The sequence below is a fragment of the Strix aluco genome, chromosome Z, assembly GCF_031877795.1.
Source record: "Strix aluco isolate bStrAlu1 chromosome Z, bStrAlu1.hap1, whole genome shotgun sequence".
NCBI lineage: Eukaryota > Metazoa > Chordata > Aves > Strigiformes > Strigidae > Strix > Strix aluco.
The window spans coordinates 28,974,922-29,000,263 of record NC_133971.1 but is presented as its reverse complement, the minus strand read 5'-3'; the positions used below and the strand labels follow the sequence as shown (position 1 = coordinate 29,000,263).

The following is a 25,342-nucleotide window of genomic DNA, read 5'->3' as shown; positions in this document are numbered from 1 at the left end:
TGTAAGTCTGGGTGTCTCTGATTTGAATTCAGTGATGATGTTGATGACTTAAACATTACTGCAGTTTGCCAGCACCTTTGCAAATAACTGTAATTAATGTTTCTGATGAAAAGAAACATGAAAGGAATCAAATGACATTTTTGCTTTTTTTCTAGGTAGCTGAGTTATCCTTTAGCTTTAACGTTTTTGCACAAGTCTTTAAAATACAAAATGTCATCTGTTAGTGATGATCTGTCCTTTGCCAATGCATGCCTTTGGCTGATCCCCTGAACCTTGCAAAAATGTTTTATTTGCTAGCAAGATCATCATTTTGAGGGACAGATGTGAACAAGCCGTGTCCCCACCACCACATTTGGCATGAGAGAGCATCTCAGTAGAGAGGTCACAAATTAAAGAGGACTCGATTCTGACACCATGGCCTGGAAAGTGAAGACCTTTAGTTTCACAGAATTCAGTGGGGTTTAGTGCATTTAGTTAAGTCCATTTTAGAGATCTGCTAGATCTGATTCGGTTTAATTTTTTTTTTTTTTTTTTGCTGTTGGTGGGTCAAGCCAGAGGGGTTTTTCCCCTTTATTTCACAGAAGATATTTTTGCCTCTCTCAGGTCATTTTGCAGACAATATCACTAGGGCTGGTTGTGGATTCCCAGCAGAGCCTCAGCTGCAGGAGTGGTGAGTGATAGAAGATAAAGTATTCACACTGCTGGTCTGCATTGTTTGAAAACATCGAGTCCATAAAAACTGTGGACATTTAGAACAAAATATCAAAGACAGCCAGGGGGTCAAGCAAAAGAGGGAAACCCTGCCAGCTTGTTCTCCTGAAGCACCGGCAGGAGGTGGGAAACACCTCAGTGCCGGACTTCAGTGCTTGCCTGCAGCTTTGCGTGTCTTGGCTGCCCTGCAGCCATCAAGTTAGCAGAATAAACAGGTGTATAGCTATGCCTATCTCCAGTCGTGGAGCTATGTTAGTCCACACATGTCATTTACTCATGCCAGTCATTGGTTTGGTATCAGCTGGTCGACTTGTGCGAGTAGCCTCCCATGCAAACAGAAGTATTTGCTAGAGTGACAGACACGATCCTCACAACTAAACCGATTGAAAAGATACTTCAGGAAAAATCCAGTAGGTGGCATAAATAAGCCATGCATTTTTTGTAGTTTTGCTTGCATACTTGAGCAGTTCTCTTTCATTTATTCCTTATTTAAACCTCTTTTAACTTAGAGGAAAGCTGAAGTTTTTGTCCCCTGGCTCTTAAAACACAGTGCCACAGGCAAAGTTTTGATTCCAGGTAGAGAATTTTCTTAACACTTTGTGGCAGCATATAGCTTTCTTTTGTGTGTATATGTATTTTTAAAATTCCCTTTCTGTATTCATGTTTTGACACTGTTGTCGGGTTATACCTCTAAAACTGCCAGCACCAGAACAAAAGGTAAGGTTTTCTCCCTAGGACAGGCAGATCCAAACCCAAACCTTGCATTGAAGGGCCCAATATTTACAAGGTTTAAAATCAGCCCTGCAGTTGCCATCTCAGACACTTTTCTGTGATACTATAATAGAGTGTTGACATCAGCAGCATTACTCAAGATCAGTGAAATCTGATAAGCCACTGATGGCTTTTGCTAAAAGTCCATTCAATCAAGCTGAATCTCTCATTCAGACATAAGATTTCAAATGCTTCGTTCTTCCTTGGTCAAAAAAATATTTCTAGGGCATGGGGCCTGTAGGTGTAGGGAGCCCCAGTGTGCTACTTGGTCCCCTTCTCCTCAAACTTCTTTTTCCTTTGCTGTCATGGTCTCAGGGACTCATGGTCACTGAGTGAACAACTGAAGCAGTTTACAGTGCTGCTGCCACTCGGCTGCTTGGAGCTTTTCCTCAGTGAGAATTAGGAGAGTCCCTGGGGAGGGGGTCGACAGCCTCTCACCAGTGACCTCAGGGGTGTCTTGCTTCATCAGTCTAAAAAGCTGCTGTGCTCAGCTCCACGTGCAAAGACCATGGGTTGTTGGCAAGGTGCATCAGAATGTGTACACTCTTCAGCACCCTCAGTTCATGTTTTCTTCTCTTGGTGCAAATCCAGACCCACTGGGAAGAGGTGTGAAACCCATCCCAGGGACCCTTCAAAGGGTGCAAGAAGGGATGCTGGCAGTGGGGGCAGGGAACAGCGCCAGCTGTACCCCGAATTAGAGAACAGGCCTGCCACACAGGTAACATGCCTTAATGGCCATTGAAACGGGAGCTTCATTCCACTCTGCTTGCTGACATGTGGAAAGGGAGCCTCCACATCAGTAACTTCAGATGAGCTACAGCTGAGAAAAGTCACTAGAAATTCTTGCCTGAGCAAATGCATGTAGGAAGATATACATTAGTCAGAATCTAGGGTTTAATGGTCTAAATGTCTGGCTTATGGTAAAAATTGTGTATGTAAAAATTAAGAAAAGGCTGCCTGTAACTATCGATGGCTCTTCCCCTTCATAGTTCTGAGCCCAGCCAATGATGTTGGCCCACAGTGCTCAATAAAAACACGATTCACTGGAAACAAAATTCACTCTGTTACATTGTGCCAAGTACAATACAAAAACAAAGCCGTTTTCAAGTACAATTAACTAAATAGAATGGAGATATTTTAAAAATGCATGTTTGTCGTGTTAACACTGTGACTAATTTTACTAGTATCAGGCATAAAGAAAAGAAAAAAATTACCATTTTTTACTAACACCTATGTTCTTTGTTTCCTCATTTGTTCATGCAAGTCAGAATCATTTCATTGCAGATTTAAAGGCTGCAGAGAACATGCTGTCAGGTCCTTGGAAATTTCAATCATTGTTAATAATTGACTTGGATAGCTATTTGGAAGCATTATTAGGTCCAACTTATAGAATAGAAGTAAAGAAGTGAGTATGGGGAAACCACTAGATTGCTTCTTCTCAGTCTTCATTGTTCATTGTAGGCACACTTAAAAATTAATTGGATCCAGTGACTTAGAACATTGAAGACTCTTGCATGACTCATTAAGCTGACATTTCTAACATTTGTAATTCACACTGTAAGAATGATAGAATCACATAAGCCATCTATACGTTCACGCTCCTTCATCAGGGTAGGACTACTGAAGAGAATGCGCTTAGTTTTGAATATCATCATCAATTCAGCTCTAAGACATCTGTAATGGAGCTGAGTTTGATAGACTGCCAGAGTGTGGAAAACTAAGCTCCAACGTCTTAAAAATAGGCAACACAATTAATTGCTACTTTTTTATTTATGGTCTTTAATCTTTTAATGGATACAGTTAAATTTCCACTTCATTGAGCAAGTCAATTGGTATTTAAAGGAACAAATAGATCATTTCAAATTATAAAGCACATGCTTTATTCCCTACACTTTCTTTTAAATTGTGCAAGTTTTTATTATTTTGCATTCTTGATCTTAAGTAGCTTAAAACTGCTGGAGCTCCATGATTGCAAGGGATGGTTTTGACTGAGGTGATGGAAGGGGCATTTTTTGCTGTGTCGATTTATTTGCTGTCCAGTTTATTTATTTGTGCATTATTATTTGTTGCTCCTAATTCTGATGCTTGATAGAAGCAAAAGAATTGTTAAACAGCTCCTTCTGAATTTATTTTCTCCTTTTTTCTTTAAGCCTAAATAAATAGAATCTTTTTCACATAATATTTTGCTCTCAGGGGAGCACATTTAACTCTGTGGGACTTCCCATTAAAATCAGTCAGTGTGGCACACGTGTCTAAGAGTGAAGTGTTGTGCTGCTCTTCCCCCATTTCTTCCCCCTTCCCATGTGAAGTCTCTCACATCCACTGAGGAGTTGCAGGGCAAAGGGGGCAGCGGTGTAAAAATTGCCTCCAGCCGCAGCTGAGCTCTTCCAAATATTTTAATCGAAGTCAAATGACTGTTACTTAATCAGCCATGCTGTGAAATGACTTGATGTGAGTTGCTGACCTTTTGCATCTCGTAGGCTGAGAAAGAGGGTTTCTTCTTCCCTGTCGGCCTGACTCTCTTCCTCCACAGCTTCTCCTGTCTCCCCTCAGTGTCCTGGAGCCTCCTGAGCAATCTGGCAGTTCAGAGGTGGTCCCCAAATGCTGCAGATAGTGTATTGGGTCTCCCCATCTTCAGGGGGTCATGGGACCATCCCTCCTCCCTGCCAGGAATATAGTTCAGAGGAAGGACCCAGGAGATCTGGGTTCTAGGAGATCTATACCTCTCAAGTAAGGCTTTGCTTAGTGCTATCAAGATACAGATAATCAGAGCACTTAGTTTCTTCCTTACCTAACAGTTCTTCTATCACTTGCATGTGTCGGGATTGATGACCTCTGTACATCTTAATATGCACATTGGCTAATTCGGAGTAATTGAGTTTCTCTATTGGCTAGAAGGTGCTAAGGAAGATGACACATTGTTACAAATTATTTCAACTGTCAGGCTATTGGTTTTAATTAGGCTAGCTTTGTCTAGACACTGAGATGCCTTGTCAGGTGATGAAAACATTGTATGGAAATTAATTAGTTAGACATCATCCTTTTCTGTCATCCCGGTGCAAACAGTGTCTCTTGCCAGAATAAAGATATTCTGAGCCCAGCCTGGCCATCCTGGCTAAGTGCATGCAAATATTCACATTGCCTGAGTAAAATCTTTTAAAATACTCTCAGAGTTTGAAATTGTAACAGATAACATGCTATTTGAGTACAAAGAGTAGCTTCGCTGCATGGTTGGTTAAGCCATTATTTTGTCTTACCTGTTTTTAAGAAACTAAGGCATAGAGATTCCCTTTTGACTACTGGAAGGCAGCTTCTGTGAATTCACAATAATGATGTCTTAGAAGATTGATCATTAGGCACCTGAAAGTAAGTAGGGTGCACCTCTAAAATTGCCTAAGTATCTGTTAACACAATAGCCCACAATTCCTCTCTGTAGGACTTGCTGCGTTCTACCAGCTGAATGATACATACCTGTCTGGATGCTCACTTTACCTGATAGCCCACCAGCCTGGTGATGTTCTGGTCCACTGGGTGAAGAACACATGCCTTAACCAACTTTCAGTAGGTATTTATTCTTAAGTGCTCCAGTGAGATCCCTCCTATCATTTTTTTAGAACAAACTTTAGGAATAAAATGAAAATTATACACCCCCCCCCCTTTTTTTTTTTTTAAAAAAAAAAAAGACAACTCACCTGGTCACATCATGACATCCGCTTTGTTAAAAAAGGAGCTGTTATGGAGTCTGGCAATGTTGCTACAAGGAAGGTCTTGCACTTAACTTTTCCTCCTATTCAGAGAAGGTCTCTAAAGTCATTGCTGCTGTCAATACTAAGTTCTAAGGGGCACCACTTGACCACTCATGAAAGGTAGTCAAAATAACTAATGTCCCAGACCAAGTCATATGAGATTGCACTGTTAATCATCATTTATCAGTGGACTCATGAAGGTGATGTTGGTAGAGGGACACAGTGTTAGTTCCAGCACTGGAATTTAGGAGTGCCCTGGCCTCAAAATGCTGGTTAATACAACCCTCCTTCTGGCAGGGGACAGGAGGAGTGACTTTCACACACTTAGCTGTGTTTGATGTAATCAAAACAGTGGGAAAGACAACCTCATTATGATGAGGGACTCATTACTCACAATCTGCAATGCTGGAGAGAAGCATAGGAGAGAGGGATGGAAGAGTTACATGTTTTCCTTGCAGTTCTGAACTCATGCTTTCCCCAAAGCTTTGTTTAAAGCCAAGGCTAAATTTCCATATACAGCCTCCTTTCCACTTTTGCTTCACCAGCATTTCGAGAAGATATGTGGTAGTTCAGAATGGCAGCTTAGGCATCCTTGTGCCATGTTTCTGTTTAACATTGAGATTGACACACGCAGCTCTGCTTAGCCACAGAAGAGGATCAGGTTTGCTCCCTGTGGAAGGCAATCAGCTATTTTGGGTACTTTCAGGCAGTCTGTGTTACATTTCAGGTGAAAGTCTTCAGGATAGCTAGTTCTTTGGCTCAAGTATTTCTGTGTTGGAGCAGCATGTCCAACCCAGCTTGTTTTCATAGCTCTCCAGTAGTAACATGTGCCATCAGCAGACTGTAGGAACCCTTGGACAGGCCCATTGTAGGTGACAGCATATTTTCTAGGTTTGTGCATGCCTTTGAAGAACCTTTTTCCTGCAGACTTGAAATAAAAATAATACACAATAAAAATAATACAAAATAATACACAAATCTTTCAGCAGTTGGAAGAGAGTCAGCCTTGATCTGCCGCTGCTGTAAGTTAGGGCAAGTATCCCTTTTGATCTGGCTGCTGGTCAGGACTGGGGGGTGATGTGTTTATGTGTTTATCACACTTCAGCTGAGAAAGGCACACCTGGACACCAGAAACATCTCGTGCACCAGGTTGCACAGCAGGTGATTTTGTTAGCATTCTCAAGAAAACCATCCTGTAATTTGAGGGAAACTTGTAATTCCTGGAACAGAGGTAGATCTTAGAGCCTGAGTAGCCTTTGTCATACCTCTTGCTTTTGGGTAGACCAGTTCCTCACAAACCAAAAAATGAGATTTTTTGAAAAAAAGCCAACCCTAGAGATTTCCTAGAAGGTAATGTCAGGCTCCTGAACAACTTCTGTTCTAACTTAGTACAAGAGCTGTAGCGGTTTTGCAATTCATCACAGAGTTACATGGTGAGGTTTCTTTCTCTATGGAGCTTACATTTCTGTTAGTAGTTGTTTTGCAACATTCGTCACTTTTTCCAAAGGCAATGCTAGGGCACAGGCCACAGCATTTTTCCATCTCCTCACCCCAGATCTCAGGAGAATACCACTGGGCCTCCTTGTAAGCACAAAACGTGGGTAGAAGGCAGTAGGCTACTAATTCAATATTAAGTTAGAGAAAAGAATTATCTAAGACTAAGACTTGCATATGTCGGCTCATACATGCAGACCCTGACATGTCAGCTGTTGAAAGGGGAATTGTTGAAAGAGGAAGAAAATGAATGAATATCAGATTAGTAAAACACAAACAAACAAAACAAACCCTAAAGAAAACCCAACAAAACCCAGCAACTAACTGCTCTGTCAGAGCCTGGTTATTTTCCTCTGCCTGCTTGCAGCAGCGTTGAATTTATCCCATCTGTAGAGGTCTCGCTGCTCCGCACAGAAGTCACCGGGGAGACTGGGGAAGAGGCGGGAGGACAGCCAGCATCCTGCTGGGCTCTCCAGCCCATCTGCGGGGCGCAGCAGGAAGACACTGGACAATCTTGTTCACACAGCTTAAAGGAGGGATTTACAGTCTTATCTGTAGCATGTTTTCAGAAACTCACATACTAACCCATTTTCATATATCTACACGTGCCTCCTTTGTCTCCAATTCTTGACCCAATTCTGACCAAATATGAGTTGTTGTATGAAATGGGCAGTTATCTTGTGACATGACAGAGATGGCGACAAGCTCATATTCATTTAAAAACTCACCCAGGCTTCCCAAAAACTAAAACCTGTTTTTTTCAGAACTAACCTGCAAAACCTCACCTTCAGCTGTATCTCTTTGCTTTACTGCCCCTTTGCAAATCATCTTCAGCTCATTATTTCAGTAGTAACATACTGTGGGATGTTTTAAATTCCTTATTTACAGGATTTCTCTCTTAGCAAAACAAAAGTATCCTTTTAAACTTCTTCCTTACTTTCAGCTTCCAACTTGTTAACAGCTGTTGTTTGTTGGGTTGATGGTGGCAGCCTTTGGAGCTGTCTCCCTGCAAACACACTGGCCATAAATGGTGTCAAGTTGCATTACATCTTCCAGAGTCAGGTGCATTTCTGCTCCATCTGAAGTGGACAAAAAAATGCACAGACCATTTTTTTCTCTCATCACACTGCCAACTCTGGTGCATTTTTGCTCACATTGCACTGCCAACTCTTGTTTAATTCAGTCTCTGGCACGTACTCTTTCAGCATTACAAATTTCTAACTTTCTCTCACTCCCACAAACTTACATTATTTTTCCTCAGTTGTTTCAGTCTGATTTTCCTAAACCAAAATCTCATTTTATTATCATCCTGTATTTCTAATCTCTCTCAGTCTCTTTGTACAGCTGTTCCACACACACTCCTCCCGAATCAGCATCCACTGCAGAAGGCCTTAACATGCTTCTTGCTCCTCCTGCTAGGCTAGTGATGCAGATTAAACCACCACAATAAAGGGCCTCTGAGCAGATATATGTGGTTGAACTGGAAAATTCTCATGATAAATTTGCAAAAACGAGTGCATGGTGAGGGGGGAACTGTTTCCTGGGCCAGCCCCTACCTGCTCACACCTCTCCAGTACCAAAGGGTTGTAACTGGCTGGCTCTAAGTCTCACTCATGCCTGGGACTGGAGAAAAGTTGCTCTTCTGGCCCCAGAAAATGCCCAAGAGCATTGCAGGGGCACTGCAGGATGACTGCCAGAGACAGCAGGTGACTTTTCATGCCTCAAAGAAAGGTGTAATACCATGGCCAGGAGATAGAGAAGAATATTTATTAATCTGCCTCTTCACCATGGCATGCAAAAGAAATGGCATATCTTCATCTCAGTTAAGTTAATGTGACTGAGTGAGGAAGGATAGTATTTCTGAGGGAGAATGAGCTACCCTTTCAACTCTGCAGCTAGCCAAAGCTCTTAAGGAGAATGCAGCAGGGGCTGTTTCTGCTAAATTCTGCTAATGGCTAAAGCCTTTAAAGGAAAAGCTGAAGAAAAAAATTACCAGTATATCTCCTAGGAATATCTCTTTGCTACTTCCATTCAGATCAGCAATTACAGATTATGCAAAAGCATGTGCACTGCTTTGAAAAAATGTTACCCCCTTATGTTATCTAAGTAATAATCCTGGAAATGGCTGTAGTGGTGTTTAGAGGACATGGAGGTTGACATCTGCTATTCATGGCTGAATGTATTTTATAATACTCTGCTTAAGAGTATAATGACGCCCTTATTTACAGGTCTCTACTCTAGACATCTTTGAAGGCCAGTTTTGTATAGCAAGAATTATTTAAAAGGCAATTTATCTTTGCTGATGCTGGCTGTATTGGCTAACTAAACAGAAAATGCACAGATGTGGTTCCCAGTGAGAACTGGCCAAGGGGAAAGACTACCACACTGGCACAGGGCAAAAGAACAAAGCACAGGTGGGTAATATCATAGAGGGAAAAAAAAGGTCCTTCAAGATTGTCTCCCATGCTCCCTGCCACCGCCTTTAAGGGCCTAGCCCAAGTGCCCAACTGCCTGAGGGCTCCCATTTTGCTTAATGATCTTTAATTCCTGAGATCTCTTCAGGGATCGTGCATGAGGCAGGTGTGTGGATGCGTGGAAACATGCTTATCTTTTTCTTTTAACAGGAAGAGCTGAAAGTGTGTATCATTAAGGAAGCAGAACACAGGTTTTGAGGCACTGAATTAATTAATCATCTATACTAAAGAACCGTCTGATATATTGACTAATATATATACAACTGTAAGGCAGTACTGCTTCCATCATGATTTACTCATGTGATTTCTTCCTATTGCGTAAAAGCCTGGCAGGACAACAGATGTGCCCTTTTACAAACAACTTCAGGAAGTTGTTTCAAGCATCTTTGCAAACAAAAAAAATGTTACAGTATTTCCTGCATAGTATCTTATACAGAGGTTCCCAAATATTCTTGCAGGTAGCATGCAGTTCTGCAGCTCCTCAACAGCACTTTTCTGTCCAGTGATACTTGTTGAGAAGAGATGAGGTACTGATATGTTGGATGATGTCATGCCAACCAAATAGAAAGTGGAGCAACTGGTGGAAAAAGACAACAACCAGGTAGCTCAGCTTTAACCAGGCACTTCTGTTCAGCATATGCATGCACAGAGACACAACAGCCAAAGTGAAGTGAAATGGGCAGGAATTTTTAATTTGACTTCCCTAGACATTGCACTAGGCTGCAATAGTGAAGACTAATACTTTCACAGTTCCCAACTGAAGTGTGAAACAAACCTGAATCTGGCTACCCCTTTCTTCTGATCTCATTGTGGCCATTTCTAAGAGTTTTTAATGCAAAATCCTCCTTGCACGTTGTCCAACATCACTCCTTGATCTCCTACCTCTGTCCCTTCTCCTACGGCAGGCTCTCAGAGGCAGGCCTAAGCATCCCCATGTAAACATCTGAAAGTGCCTCTTTTTAGCAAGGAAATGCTTGTAGTTAAGCTTTCAGTTGATGGACCTGGATGCAGCCACACGAGCAGGAAGGGATAAAGTTTACAGACCCGCATGCAGACACAGGGCCCACTGAAAAGGGCTGCTCAGAGCTGAAGACTGTGAGCGCTGTTTCATCCAGCTCTGCTGCTGCCTTTCAAAGGCAGGAGGACATCTGTAGCCTTTGGGCTGCTTCCATCCCAGCAAACAGAGCCAGTCCTCTGTGTCAGGGATCGATGCCAAGGCTTGCATTATTCACACCATGGCTGAACTGGACCCAGAGCAGCCAGACTTCTTAGCCAAAAGTATGAGACACCAGGAAAAACAGACATAAAAGCTATTTCTAGAATAACTTGAGTTCTTCCAGCTGTATCAAGTAGATAAAACCTCTGAAAGTATGTCTTGCAAAAATGAGTTCTTCAGTCATTGCATTTAGATCAATATTGTGTTGGCTAATTTCCATAATTTTAAAACTTGATACCAATAACCTTTGCCTCTTATCTCTTAGGGTGATTATAAGTGGCAGCTTCACTTAACGTATGACAGTATAACTGGAAAAAGACAGTGACGTATTTTACAGTCTTGAAAAAGTGCCAGAGCTTTTATATATTCACTGACAGTGGGAGTTCAAAGGTGAAGACAATATCATGCTTGGATATACTGAGAGTCAATCATCATCTGATCTGAACTGAAAAACAAATGCCGGGGAGAGTGTGTAGGGGGAGTTCAGTTCAGAGATGGTATGCATGGTAAACCCCTTAATCCCAGCACCTGTGATAAATGCTATCCAGCATTAGCAGGTGGAATGAAACTTGGCTTGCAGAGGGTGTTGGTGAATACAGATTATTTTGGGAACCTCTTAACTATTTCCTGGGGAAGGGCCTGACTCACAGTGTGAGCTGCTTCAGGTGTCAACTTCTTGGAGACAGGAGAGACATCCAAGAGAACAAAATGCTAAGGGGAAGCAATTATTTTTTCTTCTTTTTCTTTTCTTTTTTTTTTTTTAACTGCTTAATCCATTAAGTGTCCCCTGATAGGATTTTAGGCCAGAAATTATATTCACTGACTTCAGTACAATAGTCAGTTTACTTTTCACCTATATGCACAAACACATCCAAAGTTTTGGCAGTCTTCCTGACATGGCATACCACAATGGCCTACATCAGCATACAGCTAAAACTGGGGGCACTTTGCTTTACAAGACATTTTAACCCAAGACAACGAGCTTTCGGGAAGAAACTGAACATTGAACAGAAATGCAGAGTCCACAGCTTCATCTAAAATTTTCTAAAGCTCTAGGAGACCAGTTGTGGGTCAACCCTTTTACTTACCAGGAAAATGGCACCTAAATAAACCCAGGAACTCCGAGTTCCATAACCTGACTCTTGCGTGGTGTTGGAAGGGTCAGATTCCTCCCCAGACTTCTGACAGTCAAAGCCAGTAGACAGCAATGCACCACTTTGAAAATTTTAACCCCTAATATGTTGGTTTCTGATATACCACTTCTTTATAGGAAAAAAAAAAAAAAGAAAAAAGAAAGGAATGCTTATTTCCACATTCGTCTTCCTATGATTATTTCCAGGTTAAAAAAAAATGTACTAAGGTACATTTGATGACTCTCCTTGTGTCATTAGACACCTAAACCACTGGACCAGTTTTTTTAAACCCTTGTACAATAGTTGTGCACCCAGGACTCCCACTGATTTGTGGAGGGAGAGACAGGGGCCTGTGCCAACCTAGAAAGTAAGTCGTGGCCCTCTGCTCTGCAAATCTAAATTCACAGGCATTTCAAATTATTTTTAACCTCAGGCTACAGTATGTACACATACACACGTGTGCAAATGAAGCACAGTAGCAAGGCGCAGCAACAAAAATCATTGTTTAAAAAACTGTTTTGGGGGCAAAGATATATTGGATGTTAGAAATTAAGGTATCTCCTGCAGCAATACAGTGGCACTACTGAAGAGGACATTATCAGATGGCTCAGCACACTCTAGTCAGACTTAGGAGCACAACCTACAGGCTGTCACAGAACCATAGAATATCTCAAGCTGATGGGACCCATAAGGATCATCAAGTACAACTCCCTGCTCCTTGCAAGACTACCCAAAACCACTGTCATGAGATACAAGCCAGAGTTAAAAGTATGATTACTACCTTACTTTAAGAAAGCACAACTAGCCTGGTTTTGGTCAAAGCAGAAATAAAAATTATATTCTTGGTAAAACTGGAATTAGAAACCTGTCCCTTGTCCAAATTCTGTCCTGGCAATATAATGTCTCTCTGCTAGACAAGAACTTAATTCATTAGATACAGGCAAGCATGTATAAATAAGTGAACTGGATTTTCTGTAAAATTGGAACAAGTTCTGGAGAAAGATTAAAGCAGTCATCCTTTTACTCCACTTCATCAGCTTAGTTTAACTCCAGCACCATGTGTGTTTTAAACTCATAGAGACAAGAACAATTACCTTGACTTTGCTTTCCAGAGTTTGTTTGAACTGTGGCTAGAAACAGCAGATGAACAGTTCTGAAAATGAAACAAAAGTGTCTCTTGCCATGTCCAAGGCAGGGAGATCCAAGTTGCACTAATTCTGCTGAAAGAGAAACCCACCCAGCTCCTAGGTGAACAAGGAATTTACTGGGAGGCCTGTGCTGGTGTCATGCAGTATGTGTGACCAAGTCTCAGGTCACTGAGTGGATGCATGTGTGGGGCACAGCTCAGTTCCCTGCTATGAAGGACAGCCTGCACTCACTGTCTCTGACTGAGCATGGCTAGCAAAGCAAGGGGCATTTGTGTTTCAGTTTTTTACAGCTGTTGCTGTTGTTTGCCATTAGTCTAGTATCAGAGGGAAGACCTTATTTTCACAGTAATTTGGCAAGTTGGTGGCATACCTCTTTAACTAGCAGGTAGGACTCAGGTGAGACAGCATCTAATTGCTAAGAGTGGATGCTAAGTGCAGCGTAAGAAAAGTTGGCCAAACAGAGGGTTGCCATAGTAAAAACTGACTGACCTCAAGGCAGGCGGGCGGGGCCTTGTTTGAGACAGCTATGTTAAGACATGTGTCTCCCCCCAGCAGAGACTTTGCCTGCCCTTTACCCAGGGCACACTCCCAAGCACTGGGGTACCAGCCTGGCAGTGGTATCATGCAGCACCTGCAGAGCTGGACCAAACCAGCTCTGACAGAGCTCACAGAAACTTCATGCAGTCCAAGCCACCAAGTCTGTGCAGGCCAAGTGGGATGAGGATGGGTTCAGTGGGTCCCTATTTACAAGGGACTGTGTAGGAAAAGCTGTTTGATAAGGACTTAGGGAGGGAAGGAGGAAGGACACAGAACAGAAGTGCTTAGGTCCCTTGAAGGCAGGCACCGAGGTGTGTTTCTCTGTCTCATCTGATAAGTCTGAACTCACAAGGATACGGAGGCACTAGCTTGGGACTTGCTCCAATGTCATCTAAAAAGCATCCCATTCACCAAGCTGCCAAGATTGTTTGGAAGGTACAGCTCAAAGGCTTTTATTTCAGTTGGTAACTACTTTGCAGTTCAAGCAAACCCCTTGAACACCATCCTTTGGTGCCTCCCCATGGTTCACATGGCCGAAAGAGAGGCCACTTCCCTCCAAGCACCGAAGGGTCCAACCTTCGCAGCACGTACAAGACCAGAGAAGGCAGATCATCTTGGGCAAAGCTTTTTACTCTGCCAGTCAGCAGGAAAAAGCTAGTCTGGGCACTGATACTGTTCTCACCAGCAGCTCCCAAGGGTTGAGCTATCCAGTCCTCCCTGTCTTGACTTACCAATATACCCTGTTTTGTTGCTGCAGTTGTAATCTGCAGCATTTCTGGATGATGACAAATCACACGTAAAACAGGAGAGGAGTAAAACAGCATAATGAAATTTTATTCTGAAAATATGGCAAGAGTCTAAGGCACTTCAAACATTTCAATACACATGACTAAAGTGAATGTGACAACGTAATAGCATTCCATAAATATGCACCGAGAACTACGCTCAATTCCACTCAAGGGGAATATACAGCTGGTACCTCTAATTTTACTCTCCAACAAACATGTATGGAGCTTACAGACTGACACAGTTAATAAAAATATGGTAACAGGATATGTAATTCTTCATGTAGTTTTTAATTATTAAGGAATATAAAATGTTGAAAATACTGTGTGAGCTAATTTTATAGATACTAGTATCTCTCATATAAAAAGTTATACATTATCCCCAATTAGAAACAACTTATTTAGTGAACTTCAGACCTGACAAGAGGCTCTATCCCCAATACCTACCCACTCACCCACCAGCTCAAGATCCACGGAGCTGACTATATAAGCAACTGCAACTTCTGAATTTCAAAGTAATTAAAAACATGTTGGAATGAAATTTATAAAAAGCTTACTGTGATAAAAGTCTAGCACAGTAAATATGCTTTAGAATGATTAAAAACAAGCCACTGGGACACCCCTGCATGGATAGCTTTAGAAGTCTTAGGCTGCACATAACATAGGAAAGGATAATCTACAGCAAACAAAAACAGGATTTATGACAGTGTACGAAAAGACGAGTAGATGAGCAAAAGAACAGTTCTGGCTAAGGTTCTCAGCTGAGCACTACTTAACTATATGCTTGCTTCAAGTTTACAGTTTTCTATCTTTAGCACTAGATCTCTGCTTTCACTTTGCTGGTGAGTTCAGGCACAAAGACAATTACATTCAGTATCTGTCTCAGTAAAACAGTAATGTTTAGCAGCTTAAAGATGGCATAGAGATTTTTACAGATATTCATGCACTACTACTCAAACGTGGCTCTATGGGTGGGTCCAGGAGATGTCCTTCTGCTAAGCCTAGGAGTGCCCTAGAAAAGAGGAAAGAACAATTATTCCAGGGATATAGGAAGTGAAGAGAAATTATTCCAGCCAGCCGAATGAGAACACAGCACTCACAAGCACTCTGTTCAATCCCTTGCCTTTAGTTGCACAGATTAATCTTTCTTCTTTTTTTTTTTTTTTTTTTTTTGGTCATTTTAGGAAGAACAGTGCCAGCTATCATACAGCCTACCAGCTGAGAGTGAATATTTAGACAGTGACACATTTAACAGCAGTTTTATCACACAGTGAGTCAGGGTTCAGAGAGCAGGCGGGTAGTTGCCAGAACACCTAGGACAGCTGCTAACTCCAGAAACAGCTGTGGTTTTGTGACCAGGTCAATAATTAGCATTACAGTGATGCAAGAGCACCTCTGCACACTAGCCAGAGTCAGCAAACCCTGCCCAGTAAGCTATCTGTACCCCCAAATAGAAGGGAGAAGGAGGAATCCTTCAGCCAGGGTTCAGCCTTCTGCAGTCAACCTGTATTGTAAAAATATGCATTTACCAGCATAAAAATTATCCTGTGAATAAACCTGAAATTTCATGTGCTGTACTGCTGTACAGTTGCTGGGGGTTAATTTTTTGTTTATGTTTTACTGTTATGTTCAGAACAGCAAGTTAAAACATAAACTGTAGGAGGTTGTGTACTAACCGGTGACTGGGTTTTGGAAAAGTTGACATGGGCATAAAGCAGAACCGCTATGTCCTTATGTCCAGCTTCCAGGGCTATTGAAAGTGCTGTGCTGCCATCCTGAGAGAATAAAGGAAGAAACAAAGAGAATTAGTGCTTGTGTGCATTAACAGATCTCTTAAAAGCCCCATCAGCCCATAGAGAAGGGAAGTTATGAAGTGGAGGCCCTACTGCTCAGACAGACAGTTGGGTTAATTTAGAGTCTTGTTTAATTTCTTTTATTATAATTAAATGACAATAAGCCTTGCACTGCTGTTTTATGAGCAGCCCAATTGTTAGAGGTCTCATAATTTCTCTCAACAAGGAGTCTCTATTATTGCTGAGGAAGAATGAGCATGCTATTATCACAGTAACATTACATGTAGTGCTGTGTAAGACCAGTGATTTCAGAAGATTGGGCTATCTGAGAGAAACTACAATGTCAGTGAGGAATAGAAGAGACAATAAGGGAGGGATAAATGCTAATCAAATATCATGATAATTGCTGTGTTACAATGGTAATCGTTGTGTTATAGCTCCCATTACACTAAGAGCAGTTGCATTCATAATTCCAAATTCTCCTTAATGGAAGTCTAACTACAAACAAATGGACTTTCCTGGTCAAATACTGTCACCTCAGTTTCTCAGAAGATACTATTGCTTTCAGAAACCATAGTTGCTGAGGCTGCTAGAAGCAAAGAGTGTTTTTGCTGAAAGAGTAATTTATTGACCTGCTGTTTTCCCCTTAAACCATGTCTGCTCCAGGAAGAAGTAGATGTCAGACAACCTGTGATGTGAATCTCTGAACTGTCAGAGAAGCACACTTGTACAAAGCTGCCACATCCCAAATTCTGCCTTCCTTGCTTCCTTCCCTTCCTGAAATTGGTGCATCACACTGCTACAACGCCCTGCACTCCAATAACGAACAAGCAGCAGACAAGCTGTGCTTGGGAAACAGTATCTAACTGCCTACAAGAACAGCTAAATGTTATGTCCCCATAAAGACTTTAATTAATGACTTAGTGATTAATAGTGCTAACAGCATCCAGGCTGCAGTAACCTAGCCTGTCCCCAAAAGTGTTTGTTACACTGAGACCTCCTTACATTTTCCCCTCAGGCCAACTGTTACACACTATTGGCACCATCAAGCAACTGAGCCAGCTCCTGCATCAGGTGAATGAATGAACAAAAATGAAGTCTCTGCCTCTCTGCAACAGCTTCAACAAATAACCACCCACTGCCCTCCCAAATCCCAAACGCAGGCTCCCTTTCAGTGCTCAGTGAGTAAAGCAATATGAAGAATGGAAACATACCCAAGAAGTGATGTTGTTAACAAGATCACAGTACTGGCAAGAAACCAGCTAAGTCAACATTTTCAAGTTTGAGAAGTCTGTAGATCAAATTGTCTGCTGACAGCATAGGCTGCAATGGTCCTTGCAAACAAGAAACAAGCAAGTGCCTCCCTTGATACTGAAGTCACAGCCTGTATCTGTATACTGTCAGAACAATGTAGCCTCATGACTGAGACCAAATCTGTACTCTCAAAAGTCATGTGTAGATACTGTGTGAACATCCTGTGAAGAGAACTGTAGGGTTGATGTTTGCCATGGACACAGAAAAGCAACACAGTAACGCCTTAAAGTCACCAGATAAGGTCCTAACTGAAAATTGGAAGACTCCAGGGAAAGGGGGAAGGAATGTGAGAAGGGAAGACATTTTACCATGAGCTAGCAAATGTTTTTTTCTGTTCTGGCCAATACACACCTACAGCTAACCATAAAAATTGCTACTGGGTAGGTCTGTTAGGAAAGCAAATATACTAGCCAAATAATTACAGCACTTGCCACCACTAAGCAGAATATTCATGCATTTGGTATTTTGGCACTGTGAGTCAGAGATTCACATAAGTAGATTTCAGCAGCTCTCCACTGCATCAAAAAAACTGAATTAAGAGAAACATTCCAGAGTGAAGAAGCTATCTGATGAAGCACTATCTGGAAAGGCAACTCACGTTGTCCTCCAGGGTGCCATTACATCCAGGCTGAGCCAGCAGAAGTTTGACAATCTCTACATGCCCGTGTTCACTAGCACACATCAGAGCTGTAGAACCCTCGTCGTCCTGGATATTGACATCTGCACCACAGGCCAGTAAAGCTTTAACCATGTCTATCCGCCCATGACTCACAGCTAGCATCAGTGCAGTCTGACCAGCCTGCATGGAAAGAAGAGGAAAACCAAAATAACTACCCAGACAATTGGTGACAAAGCATGCACACTTACTTTTTGGCACTGTGCTTCTTCTAGGGGGAAAAAAAGAAGTTATTTTATACAGCACTCTCAAGGCTCTGCTTGCCATTATTTAAATACCTTTCATGCATAACATATCCCACACTCACATAGGTATTTACTAAATTAATGGAATATACTGGATCTATCTCCCAACATCTGGAGTTCCTTGGAAGGAGCTAAATGGTGTAGAATTTGTAAACTCCTCCCAAAATTCAGTAACCTTTTTTTCATATAATATTCAATCTTCATTTTTAGAAGAGATCCAGACCTGAGGCTCAACTGTTCTTCCACAGCTCCATTTTGTATACAACAATCAAAAACATACACATAAACATCAAAGACCACCGAGGGTGAAAGTGAATGAGTGCAAAAGATGAACTGATGGAGCAGGGATGGGAGCGTGGAAGGAAAGATAGAAACACGGGAGTGCAAACGGTGTCTCCTGAACCGTTTTGACTGACCTGGCTGGCTTTAGCATTCACGTCCCCACAGCTGAATAGTTCCTCCACTATCCTCATGTCCTTCTCTGCTTCCACAGCTGCAAGTGCAGCAAGCATGATGGGAGTATAGCCGGCCTTGTTCTGATGATTTACGTTACAGACATCTGCAGAGAGATGAGATAATTTCTTTGGAAAGCAGGAACCCAAAAAGCAGCAATTGTGCTAATGAACTGAATAAGCTGTTAGTAGAGCAGCCTATAAAAAGAAAAGGCAGCAATTGCTCTCATAATGGAAGCAATTCAAGGGAAAGTGGAGAAGAAAAAAATAAACAGGGGGACTCTTGAGCCTGAGAAAGAAAAAGATTCTCTTCTACTATGTGTGCAACACAAGGGAGAGCACAAAGACATTTTATACATCATCATTTTAGGGCTTTCTTTGTGTGTTTTTTTCTTTTGTAAAAGCAAGTAGTCTGAAATTTGACATGACCATCAGGGTCATCGGTCAACACCATGAACACCATCAGGAGAGTCTTCAAGCTCTTCTCCTGAGGGGATCCACACTGCAAAGCGAACACAACCCAGCAACACGGTCAGTGGAAAAGCTGTTTTTCCTCAGCACAAACATTTTCCCGTAATTGGTGTTAAAGATCTGCAAGTGTACTTTGACATGTTTTGGAGCTGCAGAAAAAAACCTTTCAATTAGAGACTGTTTCCAGCTCTACAGAGTATTTGACTGTGAACAAAAGTACTCTGGGAACAAATACAGTCAAGTCCTCTGACTAGAGCCAGGAAATGACAAGAGTTCTCCTTTTCATTCGAGTCTAATCTCCAGTCTGTCTCTGTTCCTAAAATTCTGCAGAAATCCAGCAGGGCTTATTAGTTCATCAGGCAGCAGGGCTTTCAGTGTGCTCATCGCATTGGAAAGCAAGGACTCAGACTTACATAAACAGTATCTCTAGACTTGGGGTTAAACTGCACCACAGATATCTTAACAAGCAAAAATCCTTCAGGAAATTCTTCAGATTTATTGCTAAAGGCTTTTTGCTTTTTTCTTTTTTTTTTTTTTTTTTTTTTTTAAAAAAAGTGAAAAGAACATTGCAGAAGCAATACAACTGCAGATGTAAGAAAACACATGTTTTCTCATGTTCCACAGACATCATCTGTGCTTCTAGTAGCCCAATCTTACTTTCAGAAGTCACTTCTGGGAAGCCACTAAAGCCACAGAACATGGCACTCTGCTACATGCATTGCTTACTACATTCATTACATGAGTAATGAATAATTATTAGAAGTGATGCTCTCCTACCCTGACTAGACTACTTCATCAGAGGTATGTTTTCTGAGGTCACATTCCAGCTCCTTTTTTATATGGCTAATGAGCAGAGCTGTTTTTCTCTTTGTCTTCTTGGTAACACTGCATGGTGATACAGAGGAGTCTCTTGTCTCATTTGCTCTTCCCACCAAACACACAGACACGGACTTCTTGGACCAAGAATCTGCCTGTGATATAACCACACTGCAAAGTTGACTGTGGTGACCATCTAGACATGGTCCAGAGGAAGACTGTAGAAACCTGAAGGAATTTGCCTGTTCGCAAATATTTAACAAGTGCTGGCAACATGCAGTGTACTCCTGCACACCTGGCGCTAGTCATGTTTGTGGGATTTTGCAGTCAAAAGCCACTGTGTTCAGAGCAATACACCAGCTGCTGTAAACAGCAGGAGTCCTGACTTCCAGCAACAGATGAGCATGCTCATGATACACCAATACACCCAGGGAAGCAGAGGGGCAGTTTCCTCCACCACTGGCTGTGCTGCAGAGCCAGCCTGCTGCATTTCACTGTGCTCCTGACATTCCCTGCATTCCCCTGCCATGACTCACTCTTCCCAACAGGCTGCCTTCAAACAGGACCAGAGATTTCAAAGTGCTCACTTTCCTGCCCAGGAAGTCTCTGCATGTGCGACAGATGTGCTGGGTTACCAAAGTGGAGACCTCTATCATTAATATCCTTGTCTATCTGATGCTACCCTTCTGGATTTATAAATACTGCTAGGCTTATGCTTCAGCCGTGTCGTTGGCCTAGTTAAGCTTCACCACCATGACAGGTTTTATAACATTTAGCGAAATAAACTTCAGTCAGGGAGGAAAACTAGGCTTAAACAGATCACATCCTGCCTGGGACCAGCTCCAATGTGCAACACCTTCTGCTGGCTGACTTCTGGCTCCAGATGCTCTGGAGTCTCCCTGTCTGCCACTAGCACCTCTACATGTGTGTTGCAAGGGGATGGAGAGAAGGAAACAACAACAAAAGCAACTAAATGAAGCATTATCACATTGCTCACGGATCAGGAAAATACTCCTATATGGCAGAATGCTATATTGCTTCAGTTTCTCAGGAGAGCAGCATAGATGTGTCAAGCAGGTGGCCTGAAAAAGCTTCTGTATTGCTCTAGTAAGATAAAGCTAGACTACTCTTGAGTATTTAACATGGATGTTTATACCTGAATGCATCTTACTCCACCAGCACCCTACCTTTGGCTGAGCAGCAGCTGTTGCTGCCTCCAGAGAAAACTGCTGGAGGCTGGTGCTGCTGAACTTGGACTACAGTCCAAGAGTCAGGGATCTACCTACCTGTCCCAAACACTGGTCAACTCTGTATATAATTTACTTGAGTGTTTTTTGTAACTTCTTCAAGAGCCATCACCATCACCTCCAAAGCTAGCACTAGAAACAAGGATCCTGGACTACCCAAGTGAGCCACCACGTAACTGTTAAGTTAAAACAGCTGCGGCAGGAAGCCCAAACTTGACCTCTTGTTCATCAAGAATTTCACCTGTGAGGATTGCAAAAACAAAAAATAATTTAAAAAAAATACAAACAAGTGAACCTACTTGCATCCAGAAGAAGCTTTACAATTTCAAAGTTAGAATGTGAGACGCTGTAATGCAGAGCTGTGTTTCCGTTTCCATCCGCCATGTTGATGATATGTCTGAGGACAGCAGGAGAAACTTCTTCAAAGGCAGTTATGTAGTCTCCAACCATTTCAGGGACAGCTGACTTCTGACTTGAGACACGAAACCACTCGTGCTGGATGGTATTTAAACAAAACCTCTGCCAAAACCAAGACAGAAAAATTTACATACGGGCAATCTATTTAAAGGAGTTTCCATCCCACAAGTCAGCAGTGCAGGAGGTCAAGCCTTTTTTAGTCAAGTGTGGGAAGAAAGTATTCAGCTCACAAACAAGATGTACAGACCAAAGCTTCCTCTCTGACCAAACCCCTCTTTAAAACAGCAATTATTTACCTCTTCTCATTTCACCTAATTTTCATGAATGGTTCACCTCTGAGGGCACAGAATTGTAGGATGAGATTACTCCCAGAATTAATGGGTATCAAATACTGGTGAACAGAAAAAAGACATGGAGTAATCATTTCCATGAAATACTTAACTAAGTTTATAAATCACTGATGAACTCAAGACTAAGAGCAGTGCGAATGCACATTTCTCGGGGACTTAAAACAGCTTGCTATGTCAATTAGGCCCAATCCTGAGGCATGAATTACCAAATGCACAAAGTATAGGAGAACTCGCTGGACAGCAGTTCTGCAGAAGAGCTGGGTATTACAGAAGATCACAAGCTGAACCTGAGTCAACCACACCACACTGTAATGAAAAAGGCAAATACTGTATTGGGGTGAATAAACAGATTGGTATCTTACACAGCATGCGATGCATTCTCTTTACCTAGCACTGTGAAGGCAACAGCTGGACTACCTTATCTGGTCTGAACGACACACAAGATTTGGTCAAAACAGTTTCAAAGGTAAGCAGCAAGAATGACTGGAAGTCAAGGAAATCTGACCTATGGGACAGACAGGAAGGACTGGAGATGCTCTGCTGAAAGAACAGCTGGGGAAAGGAACCTGGTAACATTTTCACAGTGCAAAAGGCTGTTGCAGCAAGAAAAGAAAGAACCTATTCTTCACCTGCAGGCTGGCTAGCTGTAGTAGTAGGGGATTTTATCTGCAATGAGAAGATGCAGGTTAGACATTCAGGATAAACTTTCACATTGATACAGACCAAGGGTAGAGGGGTAGGAGCCTCTTAGGCCAGGCAACTAACTGTCTGTGGGGAACAACGTAGAGCAGATCTAGCTGTGAGCCAGGAAGTCTCCTCCAGTCACTACCAGCTCTGACTTTCTGAAACAACTTCCCTAACGTGGAAGGATCACCATGTCCTTCTTCTCTTCTCATAAACCCCCACCTGCAAAGTGGTAAGTTCAAGGACAATTTTACAGAGAAGACACTCAGCAGGCTTCTCTAAGTCTCTAGGGAAAACACAGAGGACCTGTATCAGTAGCTCTAGAGGGGGCCCATGTCTGGTAAAGGGAGAATATTCTACACATGTCAGTGCTACATATACATCTGTACTACATATATACAAAATATTCTACATCAGTACTACTACAATAAAAACTTACAAGATCCAACCATTTGAGTTAAGAGTCCATGTGTATTGTGAACATACAGAGTTGAAACACAGAAGTGGTCATAAAGTGACACAATATAAATGTTTTTTTATTTTAGGCACTACTGAGTGCAATATACCCCCAAGAAGTTAGTTTTACAGTCACAGCATCACACGCATTATTAAGTAAATGGTACATTTTTCTTACTCGAGTAATCCATCACATCCCAAAAGGAGCAGTTTGTAGTGACTTCTGGTGTAAACAGCAGCTACAAGAGCTGAGTATGCTGGAAGAAGTTGGGACAATTTATATAGATCCCTAGCTGTACTGAAGTTTACCCTTTTTGGACAAGACTTCGTTATCAGCAGACAGACAGAGAACAAGAGCTGATTAGTCTGCAGCTTCCAGCTACAAAGCACCACTTGTGCTGATAAACACTTTAAGCACAAGAAAGAAACATGTAAATGCAAATTACACTTCCAAGGCAGAGATTACCACCTGGTTATGCCATTTTTGACACTTTCAACTTCAACTGGGTCTGAAGCATTTGATGTTTGAATGCCTAAACTATTCCTGAAGGACTGACAGAGGATTAAAAACTACCCATCACAACTGTATTAAACAACCTTTCAAAAAATTTCCTGGACCACAAATGTCAGAACTGGACAGAGACAGTATTATTGTCTTTAAGAAGCTGCAGATGCTCAATGGTAGAGGAGACTGGCACTGGATTGTTGCCTTTTATGTCACTGCACAACTGTAATAAATGCAAAATTTGATTTCAAATCACTAAGAAGTGTTCCTTTGCTTTCAGATTGCCCTCACAAAGCAGCATAGACAATTCCTATATGAAGCAAATAGAACCTTATTTCTTGAGACTGAGTATTAACAATGAATACTCCTTACTCCCTGCTGCACTGATAAAAGCTACCAGCGCTGTGAGACAGAAACAGTACCCCTGTGTTTAGGAGGAGGCAGAGCACCTGCAGTTTCAGAACAGACCCTGAGCTTTTGTCATGGGAAGAAACAGGCTCCTCACCCCATGCAGTCTCTTAATGCAAGGCCTGAGAGCTGCCCACAACAGTGCTAAAGCAACACTTGTAAAAAAACATGGGAATGCACAGATGTGTTGAAACTGTGCTTCCATGTTACTAATTTTATGTGTGTTCCTTGAGATGACAACACCCCAGCACACAAAGCACAAGTACATTCTCTGGACAAAAGCCTCCTGATAGAAAAAGCACCTTGTGACTCTTCCAGGAAAGATGAAATCCTCTTCTGCCTAGCCACTGTGGTGCTGGTCCTGCAAAACCAGAAGTTATCCCTCCCCAAAGTTTTTCTGTTGCAGCTCAGAGAGAATTTTGCCCTGTGTTGCTTACCACATCTTTGTTGGTCAATGCCTTGGGGTCATCAATGTTGTTTCTCAGCAGGTGACAGGCAGAAAGCATCTTTTCACTTAGTTCATATCTGAGGGAGACAGAAGAATATATGGCACGTTTCAATTTTCTCTTGACATTTCAGCATAGAAGCATTTACCTTCCTGAAAGCCATGTGAGAATGAATGTTTCCAGACAAGATAGCAGCTGCTGCACTGCAAAAGCCACTCTGGTAGCTATTCTCCACAGAGACTCCCTCTATGGCAAGCAGAGCCACTGGCGGGGCCATGGACCTCATGAGGAGGAAAAACGTGTTTCCCAGATGTACGCAGGAGGAGCAGCGGAAACGGTAAGACAGGTGACAAACACATCACTTCTGTGCTTTGGACTTGGCAGCCCTTCTAGTGGAAATTCTCACCTACTGCTGTACGACTGCAGAGAATGTATTATATACTCTGTGTTCTGATCACTTGATTAACAAGAGGAAATGCCGACAGTTGCGATGGAAATGGAATTAATCAGCTGGGAAGCGCACAGGCAGTGCCTCCCTGCCAGCTCCTGTTCACTGGAACCAGCTTTTCTCATCCCATCCACTCTGGATATTTACTCTCTTTCTCAAGTCCCCCTTCATGTTTTCACTTCTGCCCCCTTTCTATCACAAATTTCAAAACTCAGGAACAGCTGAAAATAAGAAGGCCCATGCCTGTGCCACATGGCACCGTGTTGGCTGTGGCCAACCATCTCTGCCTACAACCTGCCACAGAGGATAATGGCAGTTTTCCTGGAAAATTCTCCCATAAAGCAGAGAAACTAACACACTCATGTATGTAAGGTGGGCATTTTAGCCCTCTAGGGTTACAAGCCAGCTGCTGGTGCTTCCAGAGCACTGAAATGCTCCACCATTGCACAGACCACACTCAGTCCCATGTGGCCGTGTGCCCTGCCTCCTCCACTCAAATGGCACTGCCAAGGCAGCCAGCTTGCTAAGAACATGCTCCTCAAGTACATGTGGCTATGTAAGCTGTCCTGCTGCTCCTCTTCACAATGACTCCTTGCTAG

At 42.3% G+C, this 25,342-nt stretch overlaps 1 protein-coding gene across 3 annotated transcripts in view; it reads right to left on the bottom strand.

The window, feature by feature from the left end:
• Nucleotides 1-14,043: 14,043 nt before the first annotated feature.
• KANK1 (KN motif and ankyrin repeat domains 1) overlaps nt 14,044-25,342 on the bottom strand; it is a 128,667-nt gene continuing 117,368 nt past the window's right edge. For all 3 annotated transcript variants that reach the window (XM_074812984.1, XM_074812985.1, XM_074812983.1), the window contains 6 exons: nt 24,287-24,374; nt 21,329-21,548; nt 18,460-18,602; nt 17,721-17,921; nt 15,692-15,790; nt 14,044-15,027 (listed from right to left, as the gene is read on the bottom strand). In XM_074812984.1, the coding sequence (XP_074669085.1) occupies nt 14,965-15,027; nt 15,692-15,790; nt 17,721-17,921; nt 18,460-18,602; nt 21,329-21,548; nt 24,287-24,374 (814 nt within the window). In that variant the 3' untranslated portion in view covers nt 14,044-14,964. The remainder of the gene's footprint in view (nt 15,028-15,691; nt 15,791-17,720; nt 17,922-18,459; nt 18,603-21,328; nt 21,549-24,286; nt 24,375-25,342) is intronic.